The sequence below is a fragment of the Pan troglodytes genome, chromosome 9 (genome assembly GCF_028858775.2).
Source record: "Pan troglodytes isolate AG18354 chromosome 9, NHGRI_mPanTro3-v2.0_pri, whole genome shotgun sequence".
Lineage (NCBI taxonomy): Eukaryota > Metazoa > Chordata > Mammalia > Primates > Hominidae > Pan > Pan troglodytes.
The window spans coordinates 63,757,419-63,773,843 of NC_072407.2; the positions used below are offsets into that span (position 1 = coordinate 63,757,419).

The 16,425-nt window shown below is 57.3% G+C and overlaps 2 protein-coding genes across 11 annotated transcripts in view; one reads left to right on the forward strand and one right to left on the reverse strand.

The window, feature by feature from the left end:
- The first annotated feature begins 1,416 nt into the window (after positions 1 to 1,416).
- LRRC10B (leucine rich repeat containing 10B) lies at positions 1,417 to 3,709 on the forward strand. Its single transcript, XM_016921006.4, has one exon. It carries the CDS (start codon positions 1,690 to 1,692, stop codon positions 2,566 to 2,568), a length of 879 nt encoding a protein of 292 aa, XP_016776495.1. The 5' UTR covers positions 1,417 to 1,689; the 3' UTR covers positions 2,569 to 3,709.
- A 4,317-nt stretch (positions 3,710 to 8,026) lies between these two features.
- SYT7 (synaptotagmin 7) overlaps positions 8,027 to 16,425 on the reverse strand; it is a 65,760-nt gene continuing 57,361 nt past the window's right edge. For 9 of the 10 annotated variants that reach the window (XM_016921007.4, XM_016921012.4, XM_016921013.4 and 6 more), the window contains 2 exons: positions 15,717 to 15,916; positions 8,027 to 11,448 (listed from right to left, as the gene is read on the reverse strand). In XM_016921007.4, the coding sequence (XP_016776496.1) occupies positions 11,344 to 11,448; positions 15,717 to 15,916 (305 nt within the window). In that variant the 3' untranslated portion in view covers positions 8,027 to 11,343. The other variant, XM_054662327.2, reaches the window with a different exon arrangement.

Here is a 16,425-nt window from a genome sequence, read left to right on the forward strand (position 1 = left end):
GGGCAGCTTACATTCCAGTGGGGATGGTTCCCTTCCTCCCGTTGCATTGGCAACTGCTCTCTGCCCTTGGGCTGTCTTCCATCCCCCTTCCCCTGCAGTGGGGATGGCAATGGGGGTGGGCCAAAGGGCAGCGTGCTCTCCTGAAGTCAGTCCACTCAGCCAGTTACATGGGTCACACCAGCCGGGTTCAAGAGAAGGCAGGAGGCAGGAGGCTTGGAGCCCGAAAATTTGGCTCCCGGGCTGCAACCTCTATGCATTGTGTGACCGTAAGCAGGGTGCCTAATCCCCGCGAGGCCACTTCTCTCATCTTTCATGTGGGATTATAATGCTGTCTTTGTAGCTTTGTCCAGAGAATCAGAGGCTCTGTTGTGAGAAAATTCATTGCTGGAGGTGGAGTGATCCTTGTTTCCATCTATCGGTATGGTTTATGGTTAGGAACACAGGCTCTGGAGTCACACTACCTGGCTTCGAATCCAGCTGCTCATCAGCTGGGTGACCTTGGGCACTTCACCCAGCTCAGACTGACCCAGCTCAAGTCATGTCTCTTTGACCCTCAGTTTCTCCATCTTTAAAATCGGGGTGATGAGGGTGTCTACCTCATAGGCTGTGCCAAGGACTCAACGCAATGCTTTCAGCATAGTGCTGGGCACACGTGGGCTCGAAGCCAGTGACAGCCAGTGCTTTTCTGCCAGGAGCTCCCGCAGGAGGGCTCCGGATGGGAGGTGGGGGGAGAAGGCAGGGGGGAACTGCTGCTGGTGGTAGCAGGCGAAGGAAGAGTCATGGAATGAGAGTGGCCATGATTGGTGGCTCAAAGGCGTTCACGTGTCCCAGTCCTCTGTCCACCGCAGCCACACACAGACTTTGAGCGTCGGTGGAGGGATCCTGGCAGGAGAGAGGGGTGTGAGTGTAGCAATGAGGAAGCTGTAGGGCAATTAGGCGGGGCGGAGCCAAGCCCTGGGTCCCGGTAAAACCAGCAGATGTGAAAAGGGCCGGACAGTAACACTGTTTCGAGTTACTACACTGAAGTGATCCCAGCAGGTAGGCCGGCCGCACGCCGCTAGACGTGAATGGCCGGCAGTGACCGCGCCCCTCAGCCCCTCCTTGTGAGCCTCTAGTCCAGAGTTTTTGATCCACCGCCAGCGTTTCCTTCGCCTTCTTGGACCCGCAGCTCTGGGGCGCACACAACCGCACACCAAACAGAGTCGGGCGTCGGGTCTCAGTGCCAGGCTTGGCCGGGGCGGGGAATCTCTCGGCTTGTGCTTGCTCCGCGGTGGGCTGGATGGGCAGGTAGGGGGCGGGCTCCGGCGCTGGGACCCCACTAGGGTGGCGCCTTGGCCCCGCCCCGCCCCGCCCTCCCTCCGCCTCATTGGCAGCCGCACGCGCGTCGGGGTTGCCAGGGCGACGGGTCGCTAAGCTGCGAGTCAGCGCGAACCCTAGCCAGTCGGCCTCCGGCGGAGGCAACGGGGGAGGCCCGAGGGCGGGCGGTGGAGCGCGGCGCGCGGCGGCGGTGCCCCAAGTGGGTGCCTCCTCCCGGCCCCGCACGGCCCCCCTCCCGGCGCGGGGGCAGGCCGGGGCGGGGGGCCCGGGGGCCGGCGCGGCTCCGGCACCGTCGGGGCGGCTGGGGGGCGGCCGGGGCGGGGCGATGCCTGGCGGTGGCAGTGGCGGCGGCCCCGGCCGGGGCCCGTGACCATGGGCATCGCCGAGTCCACGCCGGATGAGCTGCCGTCGGACGCAGAGGAGCAGCTGCGCAGCGGCGACCAGCAGCTGGAGCTGAGCGGGCGGCGGTTGCGGCGGCTGCCCAGCGCAGTGTGCGCGCTGAGCCGCCTGCAGAAGCTGTATGTGAGCGGCACGGGGCTGCGCGAGCTGCCGGAGGAGATCGAGGAGCTGCGCGAGCTGCGCATCCTGGCCCTGGACTTCAACAAGCTCGAGCGACTGCCTGACGGCCTGTGCCGCCTGCCGCGCCTCACGCGCCTCTATCTGGGCGGCAACCGGCTGCTGGCGCTGCCCGCCGACTTCGCGCAGTTGCAGAGCCTGCGCTGCCTCTGGATCGAGGGCAACTTCTTGCGGCGCTTCCCGCGGCCGCTGCTGCGCCTGGTGGCGCTGCAGTCGCTCCAGATGGGCGACAACCGGCTGCGCGCGCTGCCGGCCGAGCTGCCGCGCATGACGGGCTTGCGCGGCCTCTGGCTCTACGGCAACCGCTTCGAGGAGTTCCCGCCCGCGCTGCTGCGCATGGGCCGCCTGCACATCCTCGACCTCGACCGCAACCGCCTGGGCGGCTTCCCCGACCTGCACCCGCTGCGCGCGCTGCGCGTCTTCTCCTACGATCACAACCCCGTCACCGGGCCCCCGCGCGTCGCGGACACCGTGTTCCTCGTGGGCGAGGGCGCCGTCGAGCGCATGGCGGAGCGCGACGAGCCCACGCCCCGGCCTCCGCCCCGGCGCCCAGCGCGGGCCTTTGAGGATGAGGAGGAGGAAGACCTGCTCATAGGCGGCGCTGGTTCCCGGGCTCTGGGCGCCCCCGGGGTCAGCCTCCGCGCCCTGGAAGCCGCTCCAGGACTGGGCACCTGAGCCTATGTTCTGGCTGATGGGCTTCAGCCACTCTGAGAGGAGGGGCTCTAGGAAGCTTTGGCTGGTTAGGCCTGCGGGACCGGTGGGTCCCTACTTAGGTCAATGGAGCGGCCACTTTTGGCGAGTTGCCGGGCACAGGCAGGGCTGGGGCTCATCTTCAGACACTCCTAGGTAGTAAGAGGACTGACTATACCCTGGCTGATCTGTGGGCAATTGTCAGACCAAGAAGTCTGGGCTGGGTCCAGTCCCCGATGGAGCCACTGATAACAGAGGCACCAGCTTCCTCCTGGAACCAGGGTCACTGAGGGCCACAGAATTGTCACGTCTCCCTGAGTCTGGATGCAGGGCACCCAACACCCTCCCTCTTTCTGGGGTTTGGGTCTCCTAGGCCCACCCTTTCTAGGACAGGAACCGCTACCTCTGGGGTGGACTGCGTGCCTGTGTGGGGCAGGACTGCCCTTGCGAGGAGGGCCTGGCCCAGGAGCAGGGGCTTGGAGTGGGGCTGGTGCCCGGGACAGAAGTGGGAAACAGATGGGGGCCCCAACACCGAAGCTGCCCTCACCCCTCCATCAGGGCTGATCGTACATACCTCCCTCCTCGGCCCCCTGAGATTGGTATGGGGCACAGAAGGCAGGGGGTCACCCCCACCCTATTCTGTTCTCTTCTCCCAGCCTCCCAGCATGTGCCTGGAACCTTGCTGGGAAGAGAGAGCTCCCCCTCCACTCCCCACCCCATAGCCTGAGCCTTCCAGCTGTCAAGTTTGAAAAGAAGCCACCGTGCCTCCAGGGCCTCCTGCACCGCAGAGAGGGGCTCTCTGCTCTGGGAGGCTGCTCAGCGCCTCTCCCACGGCCTGCACTCTCCTTTCCCTTAAATGGGCACAGCCAGGGTGGCTGGCACAGGACTGGCACTCTGTACCTCCACTCCGTCACCAGGGACAGCCCCGAGGGGGTGAGGAGAGGGGCCTTGCTCTGCAATTCCCAGAGCCAGATCTTCCTCATCCAAGCAATAACGGGACGAGGGAGCCGGGGCCAAGGACACTCAGGGACACTGTTGGGGCAGCGGCCCCACATGGTAATGTTTTCTTTAGAGAGAAGAAAAAACAACTGGCTGTAAACGTAAATTATATTTCTTGGAGAAAGAATGTGCATTTCCCATGTGCCTGTTTATTTATAATCCCTGGGAGCACCGGAACCCACTGCCGTGGGGACCCTGGGCTCCCTCTGGCACTGCCCCCGCCCCACGTGCTCCCCGATCCATGTCAGACCGACCCTGCCAACTGTGGTGTGCTGTCTGTCTGGGGAACAAGTGCTGTCGTCAGAAGTGGCTTTTGCCCCTCGTGGCTGCTCTCCTGTCTTGCGGAATCCCGCAGCTTAATTCTGCAGAAGATTTTGTATGTTTTTGAGTCACCCTCAAGCTGGGCCGATGGTTCCCTACTCTTTCACTGGCACTGCCCCTCTACCCCCTCCATGACTCTAGACTCGCCTCCCTCCGTCTCTCTCGCTCTATTTTCCTCTTTCTGTCTCTCTCCTTCTTAGTCTCTTTTTGCTCAGTTTTGGCATTTCTTTCTCCCCTTGTTGTTCAGGAAAATAATAAATTAACGATTTAAAGAAAGGAAGAAAGTTGTAAAACCCAAGCCTGGAGGCCCATCTCCCCGGAGAAGATCCTGCCAGATCTTCATCACCATGGCAACAGGGGCATATGGGGCCAGAAGGTCAGGCCCTGCCCAGCAGCTTTGCTGGCACACTGGGCTGGGCCCTGGCTAAGGAGGAGGCAGGGCCCTGGCTAAGGAGGAGGCTGGGCATGGGTCTGGGGCTGTCAGCTTGCAAATGAGAGTGAAGGCCTTGAACGGACAGAAAGAGGTGGTGGGTGGGGAAGATTGGAGACTGCCACCTTCCCAAGGAGGAAGAGGGTCTGGGGCCTGGCTGCTGTAGACCTTGTCCCTCCCAGAGTTCCCCCTGTTGGGGTTCCATCAGGGCCAGTGGGCCTTTCAGGGGTCTGGAAACTTGGAGAAAGTAATTTGAGAGAAGATCACTTAGGTGGGGTAGGAGCTGCAGCTGACTGGGGACTCTCCTCTTGACCTGCCACTTGTATCACAGCATAGGGAAAATACCCCTGGGCCTAGAATCAGAAGGCAGGGGTTGCAGGCCTGGTTCTGCTATTGACCAAGTGATCTTGAGCAAGTCACGACCCCCCTGGGCCTTAGCTTCTTCGTTTGTACACGAAGAGTTGGGTTTATTTATTTATTTACTTTACTTTTATTTTATTTTCCAAGATGGAGTCTCTCTCTGTTGCCCAGGCTGGAATGCAGCGGCATGATCTTGGCTCACTGCAACCTCTGTTTCCCAGGTTCAAGCAGTTCTCCTGTCTCAGTCTCCTGAGTAGCTGGGATTACAGGTGCGCACCACCACGCCCGGCTGATTTTTTGTATTTTTAGTAGAGACGGGGTTTCACCATGTTGGCCAGGCTGGTCTCGAACTCCTGACCTCAGGTGATCTGCCTGTCTCGGCCTCCCAAAGTGCTGGAATTACAGGCGTGAGCCACTGCACCTGGCCCAAGGAATTGGGTTTATTTAGATCTGATGCTGCAGCTCAATACTTCACGCAAGGGGTTTGTCTACCTTCCTTTCATGCAAATCTTAGACACAGAAGCAGCAGGGTGCAGAGGCAGCCATGGTCACCTGCAATAACTGCTGTCATTAGTGAGCTCAGGTCTCCTCCTTCTGTCTGATCTGTTTCCCTGTACCTCCTCCCCTGCTGCTCTCACCTGAGGACTCTAGGTTGGGGCAAAGTCCTGGCAATGAGTCCCCCGGGCCATCCTGAGGCACTCAGGGCCTTACCCTTTTGCTTTGTCAAACGTGGCACCCGCAGCCATGACTGCTTGCCAGCTGAGCAGGCGCTCCCCCAGGGAATGGGAATGGGCTCTGTCCCTGGCCCTGCTACTCACTTGCTCTCCACCCTCAGAAGCCAGTCCCTTCTGGAAAGTTTGAGTTTGGCTAAATTGGGTGCTGATGCTATAGAGCACGATTGAGGGTCTCTGTCTCCGTGTGAGTAGGGAGGGAGCTAACTGCCAGGGACAACTGGGTGTCACGGCTCCCCTTGGTGATGGAGCTAGCACTGTATTAGGAGTCCTAGCATTCCCCCACCCACAACTTCCTGTGATTCCCACTTGGCCTCTGGGGAGCAGGGGGCAGGGGAGACTGGAAGGGACGCTTGTAACAATGGGACGGGATGGATGGGCTGCCTCTGCGGTTCCCCGCATCGTCCTGGGGCAGTCAGAGGTGGGCAGGCCATGGGGGAATAGGGCAGGGAAATTCCGCAAGAGTCATGTTTGTACCAGGGATTCAGGGGCAGAGGCCAAGGGCGCTGGTGGTCAGAGCAAGAAGCTTCCTTCCTGCTGTGGGAACCAAGTGGAGGGAAAGGCAGAGGAGGCGGCAGGGCAAGAAACAGGGTTGGGGGGGGGGTGTGGGCGCGAGTGACTCACCCGTAAGCGGTGTGAGGACTCCCAACCCAGTGCTCACTGTGTCACAGAAGAGCTGCTTGGTCCCTGGCTGGCAGTCAGGTCTGTGAGTGGAATGGAATGGCTGAGAACTGCGCCTGTTCTTGAGGCCCCCGCCCCCATCAGCCTCCAGGCAAGCAGCCCTGCTGGCCAGTGTGGCAGCAGAAACCCAGGCCTGGAGCCTTTTCCAACCTTGTGAATGCCATTCCTCACCCCCTTCCCACCCACCCTCATGGGACTCAGGAAAGTGGGAGAACAGGTTCTTGGAGCTGGGGGCCCTACCCAGAAGTCCCTCCCTGCCTCCCATGCCACCACACTGGCTTACTCAGCCATCTGTCCCAAAGCTTCCCCAAGACACCTGGCGATCTTGTTCTGAAGATGAACGTTTATTAGCACACCCGGGCGTGCCACATGGAACATGTATGCAGACAGGGATCCCTGCCCAGGGGGCTCACAATCTACACAAGACACGACACATACACGCAGGACACAGACACGGGGAACGGGGCGTCTTCACGGGAAACAGGTGGTCTGGGGAGCCACGAGCTGGGGCATCGGCGTGCTCAAGCCTTGTCCTTCTGGTTGTCTTTGCGTGGGAGGGAGAGGAGCGCAGGACGTAACCCAGGACAGCCTTCCAGAAAGCAGCAGTATCCAGGGGGGACTCACAGGGGAAAGAAAACACCAGAGGGCGGTGGTCCCAGGTACAGGGAGGGGTGGGGGAACATCTCAGAGCAGGCATGGACGAAGACAGACCCAGAGAAGCAAAAATGGAGGAAGGCAAAAAGTCCAGGGAAGGGCCCGAGCCAGTGGCAAGGGACTGCCCCCTGTGCTGGGCCTGAGCTGTCTCTGACTTCAGGCTCAGTTTTCCAGGGCTGCTTTCACGGAGAGCGCCTGAACAGAAGCTCTGGCCAAGGGAGCCCCTGAGGCTACTTACCTGACCCCGGGGCTTCCTCTGATCTCTGGAACAGAGATCAGAAGTGATATCTAAACCAGGTTGTGGGAAATGAGGGACAGACAGCTTTGGATGGGGTACTTAGTGCAGCTCCGGGAGGCAGCTGCTGGCCCCAAGTGCTGGGAGCAGAGGGCGGATGGGATGGCCCGCTTCACTCCTGGTGGGGGCAGGGGCCAGCAGGTGGACACATGACAATGGGGATGTGCTCGTTCCTTTTGTGCCTGTGTCTGAACCAGATGTAGCACCTTCCTTCTGAAGTACTCTGAGAGCTGCGGGGGCTCAGCTTCCCCTGGGCTGGGTGGGGAAGAAAGGGCAGGGGATGGGGATGGTTATTGCTTTGTTGTGGCCAGAATAAACAGGTGGAAGGAAAGAGCTTGCCCAGGGCCACAGAGGCTGCAGAAGGGATTACAACCCAGCTTCCCACACCTCAGGCTGGAATCTGTTCTATTGAGTGGAAGAGACTTTTCTAATCCTAAAGAATGAAACTAGAAGAGGGCTGAGAGAAGCCGCAGGTCCAGCCAACAGACACAGAGCTCATTGTCTTTCCTTTTCCCACCTCAGGGACCAGGAAGGAGGCGCTGGCCTGAAACTACAGTGGCCCCGTGGATGGTGGTGGGAAAGCTGGAGCGTCCCCCTTTGGTTTGTCTGAGCTGCCTTGGAGGGTGGCAAGTGTCCTCTGGGAACTGAGGGAGGGGATGTCAGGCTGGGTGACCCTGGAGGGCACCCCTGAGGCCTAGAGAGGACTCTACTCCCAAAAAGCCTTGTGTCAGGCCTGATCTGGGAGATGTAGCTGCCTCTCTGCTTTCTGGGAAGCCAGTGGGATCATATTCTATAGAGATCTGAGGATGGCTGGACACTCGGGAAGGGCCTGGTCACCAGTGAAGTCAAATCCCAAAGGTGACACACTGAGGGGAGGCTCAGCCCCGGGGCCCCCATCCCCTTCACCCCACTGCCTCTGCCCCCAGGGAGGTGAGGGAGGGCTGGGACCCACGGAGGAAACAGCCAAGGCCCTACTTTTTCACGATCCTTTATTAATCAGAACAGGCCTTGCCACAAAAAGCAGGGCCCATTCCCACAAAAATATGATTTTGCAAAGAGGAAATCTTGCTGGCTTAGAGGGTATGTGTGGTGGAAAAATTTTATATGGTTCTTTTTTTCCTGTTTTTTTTTTTCTTCAGTTTTTCTTCATTTCTCTTCGCTGCAAAAATTTTTTTTTTGTGATGGTGGGTTTTTGTTTTATTTTTTATAAAACACTTGCACTCAAGAACATACAAACAGTGGCCACCAATCCCCACCCCTGGGGGACTCAGGGGAGCCCCCCTGGCTTGTTTGTGGCTGTTTTCCTCTGTCCCTTCCCCGGCATCTGGTGCCAGAGGGCAGGTGCGGGGGTCCTGGGGCGGGTGGAATTTGTACAGCACTTTCATGGGGAGATGGTCACAAGAAAGGAAACCAGGACAAGATAAGGACTAAGTCTAGGGCACCCACAAAGATGGCAGACGAGGCCCATGAAAGGGCCTGCGACACAGTGAAGAGACGGATGGGCCTGCGTTGGCCTCAGCTAGCTCTGGAGGCTCTGTGGGGGAGGGGCAGGTGGGCCTTGCACTCAGGATTCGGTAATTACACTTTGCTCACGGGTAGCACCTTCGGAGTCCTCCTGCCTTGACCCCCAGGTCAGGTGATGGTGGCCTCACAACCTCCCCTATGAGGTAGGTGAAGTATTATTACCATCATTTTACAGATGGGGAAACCGAGGCCCAGGGAGTGCGGGTGACTTGCCCAAAGTCCTGGGATGGTGGCAAGGCTCCGGTGCCCTCCCGCCACCCTCAAGTTCCCCCATTCTCTGCTCTCCTATTGCCCTAGACCACCCCCGCCCCATCCCATACCACCCTTGCCTCCCGTGCTAGCCTACCCGGCCCTCGGCCCACCGCTTGCCGCCCCAACATAGCATCCCAGAGCTCCACCTGCACGTGGTGGTGGTGGGGCGCTGGGGAAGCCCAAGCCTGGTCGCTAATGTGCCTGGGTGGGGTCTGGTTGGGAAGAGACCCCTGCCAGGAGATGCTCTCTGCATAGGATTGGCTAAGAGCTCTGGGGGCGGGGCTCGGGAAAAGGGGGAGCCGTTGCCCTGCCCACTCGATACAAGTTGGTTGGATCCCCAGGGGACTCCCTAGCAGGCGAAGGCGCCTGGAAGGTGGGGGCTGGCTCACTGGGCGGTCTTCCGCGGGGCAGGCGGGTGGTGGGGTGACAGGAAACCGAGGCGGATCCAAGGGAGGAGTGGAGAAGGGCAGATCCCCTCCTCCGCTCAAGACTTCCCACCACACTCTCTCCCACGTCCACGAGGCCTCGGGGTCGCTGCCCTCCCGTCCCGGCTGGGGGCCGCTCCCCAGCCCGCCAAAGAGGAGGATGCAGTTGGGGCCGACCCCATTTTAAGCAAAGCTACAATATAGAAACATTTGGATTTACAAAGAACGTGGGTGACTATTTGCTTTACATTAGCATTCTTCACTCTACAAAACGATTCACCTACTATGTATGATGTTCCTCCAGATCCCAGGGAGAGGAAATGGTGGGGGTGTGCGATTCAATTTCAGAAAATTTCGGTGTGGGCAAAAGGCGACCCATCTACTGCAGCAAGCAGAATGCTCAGCTCAAGGGGAAGCCGATCGAAGGAAAATGCTTCCCAAATGCCAATGGTCTCCCCACGCCCTGGATGTGGGGACCCTATCCAGAGTCCCCTTCTTCTCTTTGGGGTGTCACAGGCCCATCCAGAGTGGAACTGTGGGCTAAGACCACGGCCACAGACTGTGGGGGCCTGGCGCCACCTGGCGGTAGTTCTGGGAATGTCAGGCCCAGGCTCGTGGACCCCCAGGATTGGAGGCTTTGTCACCAGCTGGGTTCTTGTATCAATACCAGGACCAGCGTGGGGATGAGAGGGCTTAAGCAGGGATCAGCCTGAAATCTGCCGTCTCCAAGGGGAAGCTAGTTTTAGTCTCATCAGTGGCCGAGGCAGAGAAACCACAGCTTCTTTGTGTGTGGCAACCTCAGAACTCACAGAATCCTGGTCTTTTCCCTGCCTCCTTTCCCTGCACTGTGAGTGAGTCGGGCAGAAGGAGCTGCTCCCGGGGACCAGGGTGAGAAGACAGTCCTGGAGAAGGTCAGGTGATGGACGATCAGAGACCACGCACGATGAGACGGAATGAATGGAAGGTCTACAAGCATTGGGGGATGGAGGGGTGGAGGAAAGAAGGGTGGAGGTCTGCACAGGCAGGGAGAGATGAGGAAGGGCAGGCAAGCTGGAAAGCATGGAGAATAGGGCAGATGTGGCTGCGTATGAGGTGTGGGAAGCTGGCGGGGGGTCTTTTGATGAAGGAGTTAGGGCAAAGCTAGTCGGGGCTCGGGACCCCCTGAGAAGGAAGGGAGTTGAGTCCTGGTGGAATGCTATGCACACAGTAGGTGCCTAAAAGGTGTGAGCCAGTGTTCAAGAGATGAAATTGCTGAGGAGGGAGCTACTTCAGATTCTGAGCAGAGGGGGGCACCAAGGGGAGAAGGGGAGGAGATGGGGGGATGGCAGGAGGCAGCCCAGTTCTCAGCCCAGCTCTAGCAACTGCAGCTCTTCTGTTTCTGACCTCTGCCTCACCCGACCCCACTCAGCCCTATGGGCCTCTCCTCTCACACCCCCGGCCTCCAACCCTGCCTGGCCTTCACAAAACCTGCCTTCTCTGTATAGTCCTCCGCACTTCCAGGCCTCTGTCCCCACGCACACACACAATGGACACAACATGAGTACAAAGGGCCACAGCTCCCGGACCCAGGAGCGGGCTATATACTATCCTCGACATTCAGGGCCCAGCCGGCACCTGAAACTGCCCTGGGGATGGGCCTCTCCTGGCCAGGCCGGGGCCAAACGCCTCAGCCTCCCCTCCCTGGGTCCACATCGGGGGCTGGAGAGGGAGTGGCCTCTCTCCACTCCAGGTGCTGCCTTAAAGAAAATGGGGGACCATGCCCACCTGGCGGGCCTCTGGAGGGGTCTGCCTGTCTGGCCGTCTGGCTCTCGAGCTCCCCCAACTTCTTTAGTATTAGTAAGTCAGGAAGAAAAGGGGCAAAGCAGGAAAATGCCTCCCAGAGCCCCTTCCCCCGAGCTGGACTGTGGGGGATGGGGCTGGTACTTCCTAGAAACGGGGCCCAGTTGAGTCCTGGGACCCCTCCCTGGCTGAGCCCTCAGGGTCCTCCCCTCCCTATGGCAGGGGGCTCAGGCCGGGTGTTGTGCATAAAGTGGTGAGGGCATGATGGGGACCTGGGCCCTCGGCCCCCTGGGCCTCCCTTGGCCCCACTCAGGCCTTCAGCTGGTGCCACTGGGCCACGGGCTGCCGGGGACGGGCAATCATGTCCTTCCAGTGCTTCACCTCCCCTGGCCCGCTCTTCCAGGACAGGTAGATCTGGGGAGAAAGGGGAGACGATGGCATCGGCACAGGCTCCAGGGCACTGGCCCTTTCCCCCACAGGGGTGACACCCCAACTCCACCATGATACCCTAGCCTGTGGCCCCCCAGCCTCCACATGCTGTGACAACCTACCCCACAGAGGCGCCCTCCTCCCTCCCCCAGTCAGCCTGATCTATTTTCCTGGTTGTCTACCCCCACACCCCCAAGCCTGGGCACGCCAGGCCTCTCGGAATTAGACTGCCAACCTATTTTGCAGTGGGGTCTGGAAGGTGGGGTTGGAGGCAGCTTGTCTCCATGGCCTTCCCTGCCCTATCTGTTGGGTGATGTCCAGCCCCCCTGAATTATAATCATTCCCAACTCCTGGGCACTTGCTACATGTGAGTACTGAGCTAGGGACTTCATACACATAGATCATCAAATCCTACAACTGTGAGGTAGGATTATATGATTATCTCCATTTTTCAGATGGGGAAACTAAGGTACAAAGAGTTAAGAGACTTACCCACAGTCACAGGGTTTATAAGTGGTGCAGAGGGATTGAAATCCAGGTCTTGGGAGCTCTATGCTACTGGCCTAATCCTGCTTCGCAGCCTCACGCGGCTGCATGCATGAATCCCTCCGGAACCCCCAGGATTGGCCCAGCTGACCTCAGCTTTGGGACTTGGGGGTGATTAAGAGTATGAGCATTGGAGAAAAAACAGGTACATGGGGCCTTCTATAGGACACCCGGCCAGTATTCCTTAAGACCGTTAAGATCATAGAGAATGGGAAAGACTGAGAAACTGTCATGGGCCAGAGGGGACAGGGGAGACATGCCTATTAAATGCAATGTGGTGTCCTGGATTGGATGCTGGGACAGAAGGAGGACATTAACAGAAAGACTGGTGAAATACAAATAACGGCCGGAGTCTAGTTCACAGCAACGCACTGCCCATGTTGGTTCCTCAAGCTGTGACGAATGTCCCATCAAATGTGAGACGCTAACAACTGGGGAGGCTGGGTAAAGGGTAGATGGGAACTCTCTCTACTATCTTTGCCACTTTTCTGTAAATCTAAAATTATTCAAAAATAGTGTTTTTGTTTGTTTGTTTGTTTGTTTGTTTTTGAGACCGAGTCTCACTCTTGTCGCCCAGGCTAGAGTGTAATGGCACGATCTCGGCTCACTGCAACCTCCTGGGTTCATGTGGTTTTCCTGCCTCAGCCTCCCGAGTAGCTGGGATTACAGGTGCCCGCCACCATGCCCGGCTAATTTTTGTATTTTTAGTAGAGATGGGTTTCACTATGTTGGGCAAACTGGTCTCACACTCCTGACCTCGTGATCTGCCTGTCTTGGCCTCCCAAAGTGCTGGGATTAAAGGTGTGAGCCACCACGCCCAGCCAATAAACAGTGTATTTTTTTTTTTAAAAAAAGGATGGTTGTGGCCTCAGTGGAGGAGTACAGTGGCTGACGCCCCTAATCCCAGCACTGTAGGAGGCCAAAGTGGGAGAATCACTTGAGCCCAGGAGTTTGAGACCAGATGGGGTAATATGGTGAAATCTCATCTTTACAAAAAATACAAAAAAATTAGCTGGGCATGGTGGTACGTGCCTGGAGTCCCAGCTACTTGGGGGACTGAGGTGGGAGGATCACATGAGCCTGGGGAGGTCGAGGCTGCAGTCAGCCATGATTGTGCCACTGCACTCCAGCCTGGACTACAGTGAGACTCTGTCTAAAAAAAAAAAAGATAGGGAGGTCAGGCACGGGGGCTCATGCCTATAATCCCAGCATTTTAGGAGGCCAAGGCGGGCGGATTGCTTGAGGTCAGGAGTTCAACCAGCCTGGCCAACATGGTGAAACCACATCTCTACTAAAAATACAAAAATTATCCCAGCATGGTGGCAGATGCCTGTAATCCCAGCTACTTGGGAGGCTGAGGCAGGAGAATCGCTTGAACCCAGGAGGCAGAGGTTGCAGTGAGCCAAGATTGTGCCACTGCACTCCAGCCCGGGTGACAGAGTGAGACTCTATCTCAAAAAACAAAACAAAACAAAACAAAACGAAAAGGATGGGGAGCAAGCTCCAGCTCTGTAACATATGGTGGAACTTCTTTTAGCCCCAGACCTTCCTCTGTAAAGCGGGCTGATGACTGTACCTGCCTCACAGATAGCTGGGATGGTGCATGTCATGTGCTCAGCTGGGAACAGTGGCCTGCCTCTGTGTGGTGAGTTCTCTCAGCCAGCGGCTCCATCCTGCTGGAGCTGGTTAACTATTTGGAGGTCACGGAGCTCTAGGGCCACTGTGGGCCTGCCCTGCTCTGGGATTGCCCCCATTGCAACCTCAGCCCAGCATGATACTGATAGCCTTGGATGATGCCAGGCAGACAAGGGGCAGACTCTTGGCTTCCAGGGGCTGAGCAGGAGCCGGGAGTCAGAAGGATTCAGAGATCCTTGGGCTCCGTAAGTTACCAGGCCAAAGTGAGAACAAATCCACATTTGCTTTGGTTCAGCCAACAGAAGGTAGGCCTGTTTCAGAAGGAGCTCTAATTGGTATCTAAGGAACATCCGACACCAAGAGGCGAAGCTTCAAAAGAACATCAAAGGAGATATGGTCACTTGGCCTTTGGGCTGAGCTGGTCAAAGGGGGTGCTTGGCAGGACCCGAGCCCTGGCCAGGGAGGGCCACATACTTTTTCTGGAGTATGAATGGCAATGTCCTGGGGAGTTGTCTCACCTGTGACCACAGATTGGCCAGTCATACTCCCCGTGCCATACCTGATGGCAAGCAGGGCAAGCTCTCCTCTTTTAGGCCAGGCTGCTTCCCTCACCCCAGCAGGTGAGTTCTCCATTCCCATCTGTCTGAGGGTTGCCTCCAACTCAGCTCCCTTCCCTGTGGGTATCCAGTCCCCCTTTCCCTTTCCCCCACACAGGATAATGCCCAGGTATGTGCCCCTCACTCACTCCTGGCATCTCCCCTTCCTCCATGACTGCCCTGAGCACTGGTTCCTCACATACTCCTGGTCAAACTGTCCTGCCTGAATGGATATACATGCCCCTTTATTATCATACTAGCTAACATATGTTCCAAGTCCTATGCTAAACAGCTCACCTGTGTGATCTTACTTAATCCTCTCGGCACATTGTAAGGGTAGGACCATCCCACTCTCATTTTGAGAGGAGAAAATGAGGCTCGGAGAGGTTACAGCGTTAAAAAGTAACGCTAGGATTTGGACCCAGGCAATCTGACTCCCGAGCCCATGCTCTCAACACTAAACCATAAATAAACACAGGAGTAGACATTTTAAGGTAGAAACATGGAAGGGTTTATGTCACAGAATCCCATCCTGGGAAAACTCAAGGTCAGGTATGAATTTTTTGGTTACGTGATATGAAGAGATCACCTTTTTTTTTTTTTTTTTTTTCAGGCAGAGTTTTCTCTGTTGCACAGGCTGGAGTGCAGTCTTGCAATCTTGGCTCACTACAACCTCTACCTCCCGGGTACAAGGGATTCTCCTGTCACAGCCTCCTGAGTAGCTGGGATTACAGGCACCCGCCACCATGCCCGGCTAATTTTTCTATTTTTAGTAGAGACGGGGTTTCACCATGTTGGCCAGACTGGTCTCAAACTCCTGACCGCAGATGATCCACCCGTCTTGGCCTCCCAAAGTGCTGGGATTACAGGCATGAGCCACTGTGCCTGGCCAACTTTCTACAAGAAGAACATCCACATACCTCAAGCAATTCTTACGCCACCCTGTAAAGTTCTACAGGGACAGTATTAGTTGCTCCATTTTACAGATGAGAACACTAAAGCTTGGAGAGGCCGAGCCACTTGCCCAAGGTGATATGGTTGTTTATCGGCAGATGGAGTGGGAACTGAAACGAGGTCTTTGGAGTCTGACTGCAGCTCCCAACACTGCCCCACGCAGCTCACCCTGTGCAGATGGGACCCCGGGCAATACTGCTCCAACGTCATCATCCTGTCCAGTAAACCTTTCTTTTGAGATCCAGGCCATTCCTCTCTTGCACTCCTTTTCTCCCTGCTCAGCTGGCAGTCTGTCCTGAGCTGACTTACCCATAGGAGGACACTCAGAGAGGAACCCTAGGGAGGGGGTCATCTCATCCCCTTATTTTTGGATGAAGAAACAGAGGCCTGAGAGGAGAGGAGACTGATCCCAATCTCTCCTGGTGTCCAGCCTGTGCCCGTCCACTACCCCCGCTGCTTCTTTTAAGGAACGGAGCCTCACTGGTGCCAGCAGGTGCACCACACCACCTGCCTCGCCCCTACCTTGCCAATGACGTCATTGCGGCTGAGCTTGTCCTTGTCCATGACAGTGATGATGATGGTCGTCTCCCTCAGCTTCTCCGTGGGGATATCGAAGGCGAAGGACTCATTGAAGATGGGGTTCAGGTTCCTCTTCATCGTCACCGTCTTCTTCTTCTCCACCCGCTTGTCCTTGTACATCAGCCACACCTTCACGTAGGGGTCTAGGGGAGGGAGTGGGGAAGGGTTAGAGGGACCGTGGGGGAGGGACTTCCTAGGATCCTTTTCCCCTTCCAGGAATGGAAGCTGAGGCAGGAGGGCCGTGTGCTTTCCCCAGAGGCAAGGAAAGACCCAGGCAAGAACAAGAGGGACCTGGGAGAATCAGCAGATGGACCTTAGCGATCACCTGGGGCCCTCCTATTACTACCAATGAGGAAACCGAGCCCCAGAGAGGCCAGGTCTTGCCCAAAATCTCAGACAAGTAGCATCAGAGCTGGGGATAGAACCCAGGTCTTCCCACAATGTTCCCTCTTTCTGATTCTTGGAAGAACATAGTCCAGGATGATGCCGACATCTTGACTCTTGAACAGAGTCTGAGATGAGGGTGCTCCAAAGGGGGGCCCCAGGGTCTCTAGGGTAAGGAGTGAGGACTGGAGGTGGGGGTGTGGCGGGTTGGGGTGAGGACCACTGCAGACCCTGCTCTCCACATCCGGTGTAACCTTTGTGTCACCAG

What these genes read in the sequence shown, in the direction of transcription:
- LRRC10B (XM_016921006.4), top strand. Translation starts at nt 1,690, where the DNA reads ATGGGCATCGCCGAGTCCACGCCGGATGAGCTGCCGTCGGACGCAGAG.